This window comes from Taudactylus pleione, unplaced genomic scaffold, assembly GCF_031769625.1.
Source record: "Taudactylus pleione unplaced genomic scaffold, aTauple2 ptg001137l, whole genome shotgun sequence".
Lineage (NCBI taxonomy): Eukaryota > Metazoa > Chordata > Amphibia > Anura > Myobatrachidae > Taudactylus > Taudactylus pleione.
The window spans coordinates 1,381,309-1,397,750 of NW_028285538.1; the positions used below are offsets into that span (position 1 = coordinate 1,381,309).

The window sequence follows — 16,442 nt, forward strand, 5'->3', positions numbered from 1 at the left end:
CATGTATATAATATTGGCATTATTTCTCTATATCTACCAATTTTATTTATAACTATGAACCCTTTGACAAATATCCTTTAATTGTATTACTTCTCTACCAAATGGGGCCACAGTATAGGACACAAGTGATGCCATCTATAAGAACACCTATAACTGAATATGCTATTAGCCATTAGCGGGTCCAGATCAAAGGTATCAGTTAATGGGCCCCATAAATACGAATAATACCAGATACGGGAACCTTGAGTGTGTATTATTTACCATATTAGTATCATCATAAGAACAGTACAAAATATTTTTTCTTTACATTTACACATGTAAAAAAAAATTCTGTGTCACCACATTGTACAAGTAACTCTTGCAACAAGGAGACCCTCCTCTTCATAACTAGGGTGTTTGTGTTCCTAGGACCCCGGGGGGATTAGGTACAGATTTATCAAGCCTTCCAAAGAGGACAAGTGGAAGTGAAACCCTAAGCAACCAACTAATAGCCATCATTCATCTAGTACATTCTATAAAATGATAGCTAGAAGCTGATTGGTTGCCATAGGTAACACCACCACTTTTCCTCTTTAGAAGCTTTAATAATTCTCAACCTAAAATGCAAACTCTTTGGTGGTTTCTCCCATTATATCTCTAATACTAATGAATTTTAATTATGCCTCCTCGTCTGATGGGCACACAGTAATTCTTCCTTATTCGCTTTATTAAAGGCTCTGACCTTATCAGCAGCACTAATGAAGAATTGCTTCCCTGGCTTCAACACAGAAGAAAGCTTTATATTATATTTTGTAGGTAGAATATGAACATGTCAACTAATTACCTTATTGGGTCCATTTCTGATAATTTGTTTTTCTGTAGTTCTTCTGTAGGGATCGGCTTCCAGCCAAAGTTCATCGGCCATGAAAAAATACCTCTCTGGAAGTTGTCCACAGTCATGTAGCTGGGATTAAACATAACAGCGTAAATCAGATAATCAGGAATCCTCTAATATGAATTTGGGTCTATGATATAAAGAGCACTGGGAAGGGGCATAGCCAGGACTTTTTGGGCCCCATAGCAACATTTTGATGGGGCTCCGACCTCCATGCTTTTAAATACACACCTGTCTCTGCATCAGTTGTAAATATTTTTGAACCATAGTACTGCCCTAGTTCATCTTATACCCCATAGTAGTGCCCTAGTTCATTATATAACCCACAGTAGTGCCCTAGTTCATAGTATGCCCCATAGTAGTGCCCTAGTTCATCTTATGCCCCATAGGAGGGCCCTAGTTCATCTTATGCCCCATAGTAGTGCCCTAGTTCATCTTATGCCCCATAGTAGTGCCCTAGTTCATCTTATGCCCCATAGTAGTGCCCTAGTTCATCTTATGCCCCATAGTAGTGCCCTAGTTCATCTTATGCCCCATAGTAGTGCCCTAGTTCATCTTATGCCCCATAGTAGTGCCCTAGTTCATCTTATGCCCTATAGTAGGGCCCTAGTTCATCTTATGCACCATAGTAGTGCCCTAGTTCATCTTATGCCCTATAGTAGGGCCCTAGTTCATCTTATGCTTCATAGTAGTGCCCTGATTCATATTATGCCCCATAGTAGGGCCCTAGTTCATCTTATGCACCATAGAAGGGCCCTAGTTCATTTTATGCCCCATAGTAGTGCCCTAGTTCATCTTATGCTTCATAGTAGTGCCCTGATTCATAGTATGCCCCATAGTAGTGCCCTAGTTCATCTTATGCTTCATAGTAGTGCCCTGATTCATATTATGCCCCATAGTAGTGCCCTAGTTCATCTTATGCCCCATATTAGGGCCCTAGTTCATTTTATGCCCTATAGTAGTGCCCTAGTTCATCTTATGCTTCATAGTAGTGCCCTGATTCATAGTATGCCCTATAGTAGTGCCCTAGTTCATCTTATGCACCATAGTAGTGCCCTGATTCATAGTATGCCCTATAGTAGGGCCCTATTTCATCTTATGCTTCATAGTAGTGCCGATTCATATTATGCCCCATAGTAGTGCCCTAGTTCATCTTATGCCCCATATTAGGGCCCTAGTTCATTTTATGCCCTATAGTAGTGCCCTAGTTCATCTTATGCTTCATAGTAGTGCCCTGATTCATATTATGCCCCATATTAGGGCCCTAGTTCATCTTATGCTTCATAGTAGTGCCCTAGTTCATCTTATGCCCCATAGTAGTGCCCTAGTTCATATTATGCCACATATTAGGGCCCTAGTTCATCTTATGCCCCATAGTAGTGTCCTAGTTCATCTTATGTTTCATAGTAGTGCCCTGATTCATATTATGCCCCATATTAGGGCCCTAGTTCATCTTATGCTTCATAGTAGTGCCCTAGTTCATCTTATGCTTCATAGTAGTGCACTGATTCATATTATGCCCCATATTAGGGCCCTAGTTCATCTTATGCCCCATAGTAGTGCCCTAGTTCATCTTATGCTTCCTAGTAGGGCCCTGATTCATATTATGCCCCATAGTAGTGCCATAGTTCATCTTATGCTTCATAGTAGTGCCCTGATTCATATTATGCCCCATAGTAGTGTCTTAGTTAATCTTATGCCACACAGTGACCCCAGTTCACATTGTGCCATTATGCCACACTGTACACCCAGTAAATATGCCACACTGCAGTACCCCAGTTCATATTGGTAGACAATATGGTAGACAACTATATGACCAGGGCGCAGGGGAGTTGAGCCTCCTAAGCCTCTGGCCACCATAGCAATGGCACCCCTGCACGCATTATAGCTACGCTCGTGGCACTGGGCAATACACTTTGAAGTTGTGACTAAATATATATACTGAATTTCTGTGGGGCTATAATAGTAATTTTATATTTATTTTATTTTCCAACCCTGATAATGCTACAATAAAATTTTCAGAAGAAAATGGCAGCAGGTATAGACAGAACAGAACAGAACTATGATAGTTTATCATGGCACATGGTAGATTTAGAAAATGTTGAGAACAACAAATATCTGCAAACATATTAATAGTAGGTAGTTATGGATTACTAAATGATCCCGTAAGATAGTGTAATATGGGGTATTCTCACAGAAGGGGGTGCAGCCTTAACAACCAGGCTTAAACTTGAAATGTAGAAGAAAAGAGAGTGGTGGTATATATTAGGTGCACAAGAGCCACATTAAGTAAAGCTTCACCTTTAATAGAAATATGTTTAAAATTGTTGTCCCATTTCCACTGGGTAGGGTAAAGTCAACAGTGAAATATTAAGGTTAAAGTCGAAGAAAAAAACAAAGATATATACATATAAAATGTGCTTGAAGAATTAAGATAGTGTATAAAACAAGTCCCTGTCTACTGTGTCTTATTCATAGGTTAGTTTATCAATATGTAGCTGTAGCTGTTTGTTGGATATAATTTTCCTTCTTTATTACAGTCTGTTCACCTGATCTAGAGTCAAGCTGAGGATATACGTGGAAAATCTTTATTAATGGTAAGTAATGGAGATAGGCTCTTTCTCCCCTATTGTTTCAATATATTTTCATACATCTTTTTTAATTATACCACATCTGTTGAGATATTCATTTTTACATTGGCCTTAGCTGTAGAATAAACTGATGGATAATTCATACAATGTGATCCCCCAAATGTTATATGTATTCAGCTTTAGTTGCAAAAATCAACTTAATGGATAATTGGTACAATGCAATCTCCCAAATTTTCAAATCCAGAGTGTAGTGACACAAATAATATATGAGCAGTTTTATTTTTTACACATCATTACACTGTGGTATAGGATTATAGAGTTCCTTCATTGCATACAGAGGGTGGTTTAAACAGTATATCAGGAGATAGGTATATAAATACCCCTGAACAGCATATCAGTAGTTGTAACAATTGGTTATTATAATTGAAACAATTGTATCTTTGATAAAATAAACTGTCTCCCGTTTATTTCACTGGGTAAGGATTAATCTGTGCTCAGAGAGAATGAACTTTGTCTGGGCCAGAAAGAAAAGTTCCCATTTATATCTCAACGTAAATATGTAGTCAAAACAAATTAATATAATATGTATCAGTCATCTAAAAAACCATGTTATACTCGGTGTAGCAAACACTAGGATACACAAATATTAATCTCTCATGGAGTGTAATCACCGATGTTACATTTATTATTCAGAGTGAATTTGTTTTTATTGACTTTTGCTGCACTATAGTTTATATGACTACATATAAGTTTCATACACTCTATGTAATCACAAAGTGACTTGGGGGTATATTTATCAATGTTAGTTTTTACTTTCGATTTGATGTTCGATTAACACATAACACTTAAAATTAACACTTAACAAGCATTTTACAGTAAGATACATGCATAAATCTCACTGATGTATGCATGTATTTGTGTCAAAATGAACTGCTCATGCTGAAAGTGAAAGCATGAAGCAGTTCTATTCAGTCAAGGATTTGAAGTTCGTTTTGAAGTGGGATTTGGTGTTTGATTTGTACATGAACATGCAAAATCGAACATCAAATCACTGTTCAAAATCGAACCAAATAGAATTCCGTTTAGAAAAGGCTTCTAAAATCGAATTTTAGTAAATGTGGGACTTGAAGAGGGATTTGTACATTCACTTTGATTCGATTTGAGGTGTGCTAAATCGAACATCAAATTGAAAGTAAAAACGAACTTTGATAAATATACCCCCAAGTCACTTTGTGATTACATAAAGTGTGTGAAACATATATGTAGTCATATAAACTATAATGCAGCAAAAGTCAATAAAAGCAATTCATGCTGATTAATAAATGTAACATCGGTGATTACACTCCATGAGAGATTAATATTTGTGTATCCTAGTGTTTGCTACACCGAGTATAACATGGCTTTTTAGATGACTGATACATATTATATTAATTTGTTTTGACTACATATTTAAGTGGAGACATGAATGGGAACTTTTCTTTCTGGCCTAGACAAAGTTCATTCTATCTGAGCACAGATTAATTATTACCCAGTGAAATAAACGGGAGACAGTTTATTTTAACAAAGATACAATTGTTTCAATTATAATAACCAATTGTTACAACTACTGATATGATGTTAAGGGGTATTTATATACCAATCTCCTGATATACAGTTTAAACCACCCTCTGTATGCAATGAGGGAACTCTATAATCCTATACCACAGTGTAATGATGTGTAAAAAAATAAAGCAATAAAACTGCTCATATATTATTTGTGTCACTACACTCCGGATTTGCAATTTGGGAGATTGCATTGTACCAATTATCCATTAAGTTGATTTTGCAACTAAGGGCCGTATTCAATTGCAGGTGAAATTCCAGTCTGGGTGAAAAGTTTTCACCGATGACATAATTTCGCCTGACGGAAACTTTCCACCATATTCAATTGCAAAGACTTTTTGCCGGTGCGAAAAGTCTGCGCTTTGTAACCAGCGGAAAAGATTTGCCTCTGAATGGAGGCGGAAAAAAGTGCAGAATTGGGGGTTTGGAGTGCAAAGTTGCGGGAACATCCCTGCAGCCTTGGGACAGTCCCCCAAAGGTAAACTGCTTAAAAAAAAAAGAATAAAAAATACTTTTGAACCCCTAAAAAAAGTACTTTCGTTTTGGGGGTGAAAAAGTTCAAAGTTGGGGGACAAACTTAAAAACTAGCTAAACAGACTCCAGGGGGTCCCCCATGTATGCCCCAGGTGTTTTTTTGATTGAAGGTGTTTGCTGAAGGTGGATCTTTTATGTTTTTTAAAATCTCACTTTAGCGATTTTTAACCATGCTTGCACCCATTTTCATGTACCTCAAATTTGCTAAGACTACTATTTTTGCCCCAAAAAACTGCTAAATGCTATTCTTCACCACTTGTGTAAAGACGCTAAGTAGCAGCAATTGAGAGCATTTTAGCACCCCAAATACTTTCAGCAGGGCTAGTCGGGGGTATCCATAGTGATCCCCCATGTCAGTGCATCTTTTGGGGGGTGTCAGGCTGATTGCCCCAAATCTGACAGCACTTTTCACCTGTTTGAGATTCGCCATTTTTGTGTCCTTTGGAATTGAATAGGGCAAAAAGCGGCCGCATGCACAGAAACTGATTTCTCCAAAAACACGCGATGTAGGCGGAAAGTCCGGCAGGCGAAAAGTCCGGGACTTTTCGCTGGCAATTGAATACGGGCCTAAAGCTGAATACGTATAACATTTGGGGGATCACATTGTATGAATTATCCATCAGTTTATTCTACAGCTAAGGCCAATGTAAAACTGAATATCTCAACAGATGTGGTATAATTAAAAAGGATGTATGAAAATATACTGAAACAATAGGGGAGAAATAGCCTATTGCTAGGTCTTATCTCCATTACTTACCATTAATAAAGATTTTCCACACATATCCTCAGCTTGACTCTAGATCAGGTGAACAGATTGTAATAAAGAAGGAAAATTATATCCAGGAAACGGCTACATATTGATAAACCAACCTATGAATAAGTCACATTAGACATGCAGTTGTTTTATACACTATCTTTATTCTTCGAGAACAATTTCTATGTAAATATCTTTGTTTTTTCTTTGATTTTAACCTTAATATTTCACTGTTGACTTTGCACTTACAAAATATTTTTAAGTTGTATTTAAATTGTGATTGCCATCACCTACGTTGAAACACCTTTTTTTTTTATCAATTAACTAGTTCAAGACAGGTGATGGCAACCATAAATTAAGGGGGAAGACCAGAAACAGAGCTTTTTGGCTCTCCTGGAATGGGTCATGTTGGGAGGTATGTTCCTAAATGCAAGATATGTTCTATTAAAAATATTTTGTAAGTGCATGCATTTTCTATGATAATTTGGTCATTTTATTACTCATCAGAGATGGGTAATATGTCCACTTACTTAACGGTACATGTTAAAGTGTTTGTGTTCTCTGTAAAGAATAAGTGATGGCTAGGATAATTGATATAAATACTGCTTACTAGGTTTTTATCATTTATTTTGCTAAGCTAGAATATAATAAAAAAAAAGAAAAGAAAATTAAATATTACCTCATGTCCTTATCATTAATGACTTCAATTACTGGGCAAGCCACTTTCTTTCTGTTTATTCGAACTTGTTCCAGGAGTGGCTCCAGCCATCCAACATTACACTCTACATGTGAGTCCAGGAATGTCAAAACATCCCCTATAAGAGTCAAGGAAAGCTTTATTAGGCAACAATGATAAACCTATCTAAAAGAGGGGCTAATGGAGAGGAAAATATTCTAATGACCATTTAACTAATCCCATTAATTAACCACTGACAAATGCAGTTTCCAGTTTACTCAGAACCTTTTCTGCTGTATGTAGACATATAACTTCCTTACAGCAACTTATACAGATTCTGCTACACATTAATATACAGTATGAATAGATAGCTATATACACTTAAATACACCTTAATTCAAGATATCACTGCCATAATCTTCCGTAAATCAGTGTAGCAGGACCATAACCAGGGGTGTGCAAGCGGTGCCATCACCCCAGGGCTCAGGACCTTGGGGGCTGCACTGAATGACACCCTGCAGTTATTAGCGCCAGAGGTGGACTGAACTTATTACATCAGTTAAGCAGCACATTTTTTGAGTGCCCCTCCCCCCTCTCACTCCAGAGCCAGCCGAAGGCAGGGTTTTGTTGAAAGGAAAGTGTCTAGATGCAGAGAGCATGGCGAATGGTGCTGCTGGCTGCAGGCAAAGTGGTTCTTTTTGGGCTGCTGGGTGAGGCAGGTGAGACAGAGCCTTTCCTGTCATACTTAGGTGTACTCCAGAGTTTTGACATTTTTGATAAAAATGATAAGGAAAGATTAAAGAATATATTATATCTTCTCTGTATTATTCTAATCATTATTATAGTCAAAACTCTGGAGTAAAAAGTTTATGGCAGGTGAGGCACTGCCTCCAGGTGTGGCGGGCCCAGGTGACGGGGGCGTGGCCTAATTGTGGGAGGCGTGGCAACGACCCCTTGGGGTAAAGAAAGATTTTTGCTGCGCCGTTTGCGCGCTGAAGAGGGGGGCAATGTGAGCACCTCAGCCTGGCGTATAGCCAGTGGGGGGGCATGATCAGTTTGGTCACTCCGCCCACAAGCATAGGAGACTGCTGGGCCCTTCCTGCAAGCAATAATTAGAAACCGCACCCCTGCCTCCTCTGTCTACCTTTTCCGCACATCCCTGATAAAAACTCTCCACATTTCCAACATTATATACTGCCGTACCTTTGTATAATGCCCACATGATCCCTCGGGTTCATATATGTATCTGTAAATCTGCCTGATACTAGCCAATGCCTCCCCAGCCATTTACCCCACCGCACATCACTGGCTCCTTGGGATCCTCCGGGCAGACACCCTGTAGTATGTAGAGCTGCCTGGCAGTGCTCTACTTCCCAGAGCCGGTGACCCCGCCCCCTAGTTGTGACTGCATGACATCACAGGTTTAGGGTGTGGGGCTGTCACAGTGCATGCTGCCACCCTGTTACTGCAATGCAGTTTACCATAGATGATACAATAATTTAACAAATTTCCTTTACTGCAAAGTATGTGCTTGTGTTCTAGATACTGTATGTACCTTTCTAATATATGTGTGCGTATGTTTCCCAGATTAGATTAAAATTCCTAATACAACTCACATTCGTATGCATGGTATGAACTGCACCTCCCATTCCTATATGTTCCATATACATGAACTCTATAATATCAGACTTACTAAGAACACCGGAAAGCACTTTATTATTGTCCAGCATGGTGTCCAGAAGTCGTTTCCCTAGTGGGGAATGCACTATTTTTCACCTTCTTTTAATTTTACTAATTTACGGAATTTGTACTTGTATTCTAATTCTCTTGTATAGAGTTTGTTTTGGGCTTAATTTCAACATACTATTCAATTCAGACAAATAATATTTTAATTCTGATCACAAAAATACTCACAAACGATGCTGATATTACACAGAAGCTCAGTAGATACTGGGCACATCCTTGGATTCTCGTAAAGGTTTGAAAGTAATATTGGTCCACACAGATACCCCAAATGGCTCAGACAAAAGATTATAGATAAAAAGCGTTGTCATTACCTGTTGCAATATTTGCACCAGCAATCCTTGCTCGGATTAACCCATGTCTTTCCTTTAAGTGTAGAACTCGGACCTTGGGAAATTTAATTATGAACTTATTCAAGTTGTCCTTGAGGTAGGCTGGATAAAGCATGAGACAGAATAGATTAAAAAGAACTTCCGGACACTGTTACCTTTGAGTGAAGGTGACAATGAGAAGCTCAATTTCATATACCCCCACATTTTATTTTTAAGTGATGCTTCACAGACATGTATGCAGAAAGCAGAAAGTGAATGCAAAAGTGGTTGTCGCGGATGGAAAACTCTTTCACTAATAAATCACAAAAAGTAAAAATATATTGGGGGAGATGTATCAAGCCTTGAAGAGAGACAAAGTGGAGAAGTTGCCCAAAGCAGCCAATTAGCTCCTAACTGTCATGTATCCAGCACAGCCTTTGAAATGACAGAAGCTATTGGCTGCTTTGGGCAACTTCTCCACTTTATCTCTCTCCAAGGCTTGATACATCTCCCCCGATTGTTTGAACTGCTTTACTACAGGTATTTATAACCCATGAACCTTCTGCGCAACTGCCTGTTACTCTAGGTCAGTGGTTCTCAAGCTCTGTCCTCAGGACCCCAAACAGTGTACGTTTTCCATGTCACCCAGCAGGTGCACAGGTGTATTCATTACTCAGATGTACTAAGGGGCAGATGTACTAAGCTCTGGAAAGTGATAAAGTGGAGAGTGATAAACTTCCAACTACACAGCTCATAACTGTCATTTTTCAAACACAGCCTGTAACATGGCAGTTAGGAGCTGAGCAGTGGCAGATTTTACTAGGGACTGCAGGGCTGCAGCCTCCCTAGCAAAATCCGACACCTCAGTGAGCTACACTGTAACTGGCAGTTGCTGTCCATTGGAAGCGCTACCTGTCAGTCATATACACAACAGGCAGTCTCAGGGGGAGGTGTCTCCTCCCCCTGGGACTGCCAGTCCAGGCTGCTATTAGCAGAGAGTCACTCCTCTGCCTTTCGGCCAGCCCTAACCAGCTCCTAGGGGCTGCAGGCGATGCAGCCCTTTGGAAGCCGGTGAAATGCGCATGCGCAGCTCCCTGGTGCTAGTGCTCATGCACTGGTCTCGGCGCCTCTCTCGTTTATTGCGCATGTACCGGGACCCGGTCAGGAGCCAGTATTTTTTTCTGTACCATCTCCTTCTTGGCAGTGGCAGCTCCCCTTATCTAAGAGGGTAGGAGCCGCCGCTGGAACTGAGTGGCAAACATGCACTGTTTGGGGTCCTGAGGACCGAGTTTGAGAACCTGTGCTGTAAGGGAAACCTAGAAAACATGAATAATCAGGGTCCTGAGGACCGAGTTTGGGAACCAATGCTCTAGGTCACAGGTTCTCAAACTTGGTCCTCAGGACACCAAACAGTGCATGTTTTCCAGGTCTCTTCACAGAATTACAAGTAAACTAATTAGCTTCACCTGTGTAACTTTTAAATGTGTCAGTAAGTAATGGTTACACCTGTGCACCTGCTGGGTAACCTGGAAAACATGACCTGTGTGGGGTCCTGAAGACCGAGTTTGAGAACCACTGCTCTAGGTCAGTGGTTCTCAAACTCGATCCTCAGGACCCCACACAGGTCACATTTTTCCAGGTCACCCAGTAGGAGCACAGGTGTATTCATTACTCACTGACACATTTTAAAAGATCCACAGGTGGTTATATTTATTTCACTTTTGATTCTGTGAAGAGACCTGAAAAACATGCACTGATTGGGATCCTGAGGACCGAGTTTGAGAACCTGTGTTCTAGGTAATTGGGGCAGGAGCTGTGATGTCCATATAGGGGGAGATGTACTAAGCCTTGGAGAGAGATAAAGTCGATGGAGATAAAGTTCCAACCAATCAGCTCCTAATGGGGCATACACACTAGACAATAAAGCTGAAAAATATGAACGATAACGATAGCGTTTATATCGCCTATTGTGTATGGTCCGAGCGGACAACGATGCACGCTCCCGCGGGTCGTTAACAATATCCTCAGTCGGCTGTAGATGCAGCCCAATCTGGGGATATCGTGAGCGATACCATGCTGCTGAATGCAGCATGGCCCCACTACCCCCCCCTTCCCTCCGCTGTCGTCCGTCGCTGGTCGGCATCGGCAAGTGTGTATGCACTTGCCAATGTCGGAACCCCCGCTGTGCCCACCGCTGACGATATCGCTACATACACACATTATCTAGTGTGTATGCGGCTTAACTGTCATGTTACAGGCTGTGTTTGAAAATTGGCAGTTAGGAGCTGATTGGTTGGCACTTTATCTCTCTCCACTCTCCAAGGCTTAGTACATCTCCCCAATAATGAGCTTCTAACCTCCAGGAGTATATACGGTCTATTAGTACACTAGAGATTTCTGGAGAACTTTGTGGTCTGTTCCTGTGTCCATTGATGTGTTTTAGTCCCAGTCTTTGTGGTCTTGAGACTTCTTTTCTTGTATTAATCTACAGAATGTCTCAAGTATTCAGTTTTTCCTGTCCCATTATTGAGCCTCTGTCTGCTTTGCTCTGTTATTCTTCCTACAATCCCTTGTTTCTATGTGACCATTAGTTTTCCTATTGTCATTCTGATGTTCCTCAAGCTATTAAAACTGCTTGGGGCATTAAAAGAGGCCATGGAGCATGCTGGAAGTCTTCCCCACTAGTGTTCTAGGTGACTGCTCCTTCCTCTCTTCAAAAAATGTCAACAGTCAAAATGTCAACCGTATAATGCCGACATAACATGGTAGTAATGTAATTTAAAGCATGTCAACTGTGTCAGCATGTTTAAAGTTATAATGCTGACACAGTTAACATGCTTCCAATCAAATTACTTCCATGTTGGCATTACACTGTCAACATATTGATCGTCGACAGTTAATACCCACCCACCTCCTTATGTTATTCCTATTTGTTACATTTATGTTGTTCAGTAAGTCTTTAGATGAGACTCTAATTCATGGTTTCTCTAAGCAGTGTAGAGTGGAGAAGTGGACCAGTGTAGATGATTTTACAGAATGTACTTGATAAATGCTACCTTGACACTGATTAGTTTCTATGGGAAAATTCTCCACTGGTCCACGTCACCAACCCTTTAACTGCTTGATACATCTCCTCCATAGTTGCATGTCTATGACATAACATGCCATCACCTCTTGTGCTGAAGTCATCCACAAGAATGATCTCTTTAATAAGATGAGCTGGAGATCGGTTGAGGACACTGAACACAGTGCGGATGAGTGTGGACCACACCTCGTCCACGAAACAGATGATAACGCTGGTGTTAGGAAGATCATCGTGGACAAGTTGATCTGAACACCTGAAATTAAAATATGATTGATTACTATGGCAACAAAACCATTTTTGTTTGCATCGGTTATCATAAATATGGTCAATGTGTACATGTCTATATATAAACTTATATCAAACTTTGGGCTTTAGAATGACTAACAATTATTGTAATAAACACATAATTAAAACAGAAATACTCCTGACAGAGGGCCTGATTCAGCAAGGAACGCAACTGCGAATGCAATAGCGATTACACACGCAGTTCAACTGTGATAGTATGCTAATCCATTGCGATCATAATGTCGCCACTGCACTACATAAAGAAGGCCCTCTTTACCTTACACACATCCACAACGTTTAGCAACACTGCAAAAACATTGGTACAATTGAGAACCATCGCAGCCTCACGCACACTTGCACAAGCCCTGACCTTACTAGAAATTGCTATCCTTCACACACACTATCAGGCCTCAGGCTGCATGTTGCGTAGGGCATCGCAGTGGATAATATATGCACGCCCCTTGAAACGCACTGGCACGCCTGCATTCGCCTGACCCCCCCCCCCTCGTTACCACCCACAAACAGCAATTCCTGTCAATCACTCTCCGATGGGTCTGCGTAGTCACTGTGATCTCAGTCCCGATCGCAGTGGCCGGTTTGAGCACACGCACTGCGATGTATACACATGTGCAGTACGCAACAATTGGCCGATTGCGTGCGTACTAGCAACTGCGTTCCTTGCTGAATTAGGTATTTGAACCGGCGGCTATTGAGCTGCCGGTATTTCATACCGATTCCACTGTACTACACACTGACTCTATTGTGTTACCAGCACTCACTTCAGTGTACCCACAGACTGTTCCAGTGTATCTATTGCTTTCTCAGGGTATTCAGATACTCATCTGAGTCCTTTATCCAGCTGTCCCAAATACCAACTAGTAGCATTGGTTAACATGAGGAGAAGACCTCAAGCTTCATCTACTCTCCTATAAGTGTAGCTAGCCCAACGGGTCCCGATTGGAATCAACAAAACCTCAGTGTCATTACAACAGCCCCCTAAATGTCATGACTACAGGCCACAAAATGTCTCTACTATAGGTAGCAGGCAGCAAGTGTGCTTTTAAGCTGTAATGCAAAAATAACAATACTATACTGATACTGAAGATGTCAATCTACTCTGAAGGTGCCCATACATGGTGCGATGTACGTGTAGGGCGACTGCCGATCTGTCGGCAGACAGATCGTGCTGTCACCGCGGGCAATCGTGCGGTCCCCGCAGACTGCACGATATGCCGTCTCTCCCCTCCTTCATCTGAATGGGATCGTACATCGCATCCTAGATCACATGAACATGCAGGAAGACCTGGGGATGTGATGTACGATCCCGCGGGAGCGCGCAGCACTATATCAGGTACGATATCGTGCCCATACACGGCACAATATAGGACCTATATCGTGCCGATCTGTCGGATCAGCATGTATATCGTGCCGTGTATGGGGGCCTAGGTACTCCCATCATTGTAGATTTAGAGATAACAGCCCTGTTATTTTGCCTTTATGTACAACAGCTGCAAGGAGTTGCCTCACACAATAGGTGTGATTGATTAGATGTGTCACGTTACACTAAAGTCACAGTGACATCATACAGTGCGAGAGATAAAGCTGTGGTTTTACATGACACAGGCATGAGTCATACTAGAAATATTTACCTGGGATATAAAGAGACAATACTAGGAACAACAGTTCAAATTATAACTTGTAGTACACAATTACAAGGAAATAAGAATTGCAATAAGTTAGAAGTGTACGTGCAGACATGTAATACTTTACACTAGTCAAGCATGAATATAAATATTGCAGAATTGAAGCAGGTATATAGTTTTATTAAATGGTTGCTGAACAAAAGTTAATACACAAATAACACAAAGAGGTACAGCCACGGGAATATTAATAAACTTGATGCACAGTTCACATGGGCATTAACATTATGCATTCAATGCTTGTTCTTAAATCATGCAAAATGTGCTTTAATGCCGATAATTCCAAAATTGAGCTAAGAAAACCAACTTGTGCTCACACGCTTCTGACGAGCGTTTCTGTGGAGTTGCTTTCAATGTTGCCAACAGTGTTCCCATGAAGTAATGCTAAGTTATAATATAATAGAGATCCTTAGAGAGTTTATTAAGTACATATGACATTATGCTTCAGTCGGGCCTTCAGAAAACTCAGAGTACAAAGTTTGGGGAATCCTCCCAGACTCTCAAAAAAGTTGGTCACCCTCTTGGATCCCTTTTCTATTGCTTGTGAAGTGGTCAGAATCTTGGTGATGCAGGACCAGATTAACACTGGGGCAGATGGAGCCACGGCTCCAGGCCTCCAGATAAAAATAGGCCCTTTTATCATGGCAGCTTGGCCATAATGGAGTGACATACATGTATTATACAGTATCAAAGTGCCATTTAAGGTGAAATTACTGCATTTTGTGTAATTCACTGAACAATTTGGATCTGAGAGTAAACCATTTTGAAAACAAAAAATAAACTTGTTGCAACAAAGTTGCATTTGTTCCACTTTATTGGTAAAAATACTTTAGTTTATAATTTTCCACATTAAAAAACAAAATAAGGATACACCCCTAATAAAATGTGTTTAATGGCGCATAAACCGTGTCAAGCAAAACTCATTGCTATGGGATATTAATTTTAGTTTTATTGTTGTCATCCTAACTCCAGTAGCAATTTATAAAGCCAACAAAGACTTGCCATTTAAGCAACTAAATGATCCATTAGTATAGGAACATAATGAAGGCTTTGTACTGCAGCACAGATGTCTTAATCCTTTGCAGTGTTTAACTATGTTTTTTTCAGTTCATGTTTTTGCTAAAAGGTTGGGTCACGTTTCACTTCATTGTATCTGAATCATCTGTTTTTATGTGATCTCTTCAGCTTTCCTGTCTTTAGGGAATGCCAAAGACTATCACACACACACAATCTTATTCACACAACCGAATTGTAACTCGTAAATTTGCAAGTGTAAGGATACGCAGGACTGACACCTTTTATTTGGTGTCATTTGTAATTCTAACTAGTTCCAGAAATAGGGAGAAATCAGTGAAATAATTTTAGAAACTTTTAAAGTAAATATCTGCAGTCTTATTTAGAATATGAAAGCTACATAAATCTTGTAACAAACTTAAGGTGAGTAGCGGCACTTTTTTCTGAGTGCAGGAATTTTTTCATACAAAAGAAAACAAAACACTGTTTATATTTATTTATACAATACTAATTACTAATAATACATAGATTTTTATGTAAAAGAGTATTTAAGCCAGCCATGCACAGTCCACTTCTGAAGCTGAGATCAATGATCAATTTGATGAAACATGCAGATGGACTAATTGAATGAGGTTGTGCCGTTTGGCCTGTCAGTCATACAGACAATATTACACCTTGCAATAACGGGGCCCATTGGAAGACTACCAAACACAAAGACAGGGATGGATTGGGGCTGTACATCGGCCCTGGCAGTCCGCCCTATGCGCATGTGAGCTTGTAAAGGGGGTGTGGTTATGTTTCAAGGGGGCGTGCCGCTAATCACAGGGGCCTGGCCTCGCGGTGCGCCCCCGTCTCTTCCCGGCCGAGCAGAGTACACCAATCGATCACTGCAGCCACCCCTTCCGTCTCCCTGAGCTCACATAGTGAATCCGGCGGTGGGGTCTGGAGGGTGGGGACACTTCCGCCCTCCTTGAGCCGGCCGTGATGCCATAGGCCCTTCTGGCATTTGCCAGAAGGGCAAGATGGCCAATCCAGCCCTGCACACTGGACAAATGTGTCTGTCTGCCAACTGCATTTACCAAGTTATCCAGTAATTATCTGGTTATTTCCTGGCCAGACCCTTGATATTTAGCCTTCGTTAATTTAAAATACTTAATAAGATATTGCAAAATGCTTTCCACCCTCTAGGTAATCACAATGAGAATTAGTTTTTATTTAAGAACTGAACGAATGCAAAAAAAAAAAAAAAAGTTCAACAGAAATACACTTTAGA

General features: G+C 40.6%; 1 protein-coding gene across 2 annotated transcripts in view; it reads right to left on the reverse strand.

The window, feature by feature from the left end:
• Window positions 1–16,442, reverse strand: part of GALNT5 (polypeptide N-acetylgalactosaminyltransferase 5) — an 84,753-nt gene that overhangs the window by 20,256 nt on the left and 48,055 nt on the right. For both annotated transcript variants that reach the window (XM_088461986.1, XM_088461985.1), the window contains 4 exons: window positions 12,257–12,423; window positions 9,089–9,208; window positions 7,035–7,170; window positions 824–943 (listed from right to left, as the gene is read on the reverse strand). In XM_088461986.1, the coding sequence (XP_088318112.1) occupies window positions 824–943; window positions 7,035–7,170; window positions 9,089–9,208; window positions 12,257–12,423 (543 nt within the window). The remainder of the gene's footprint in view (window positions 1–823; window positions 944–7,034; window positions 7,171–9,088; window positions 9,209–12,256; window positions 12,424–16,442) is intronic.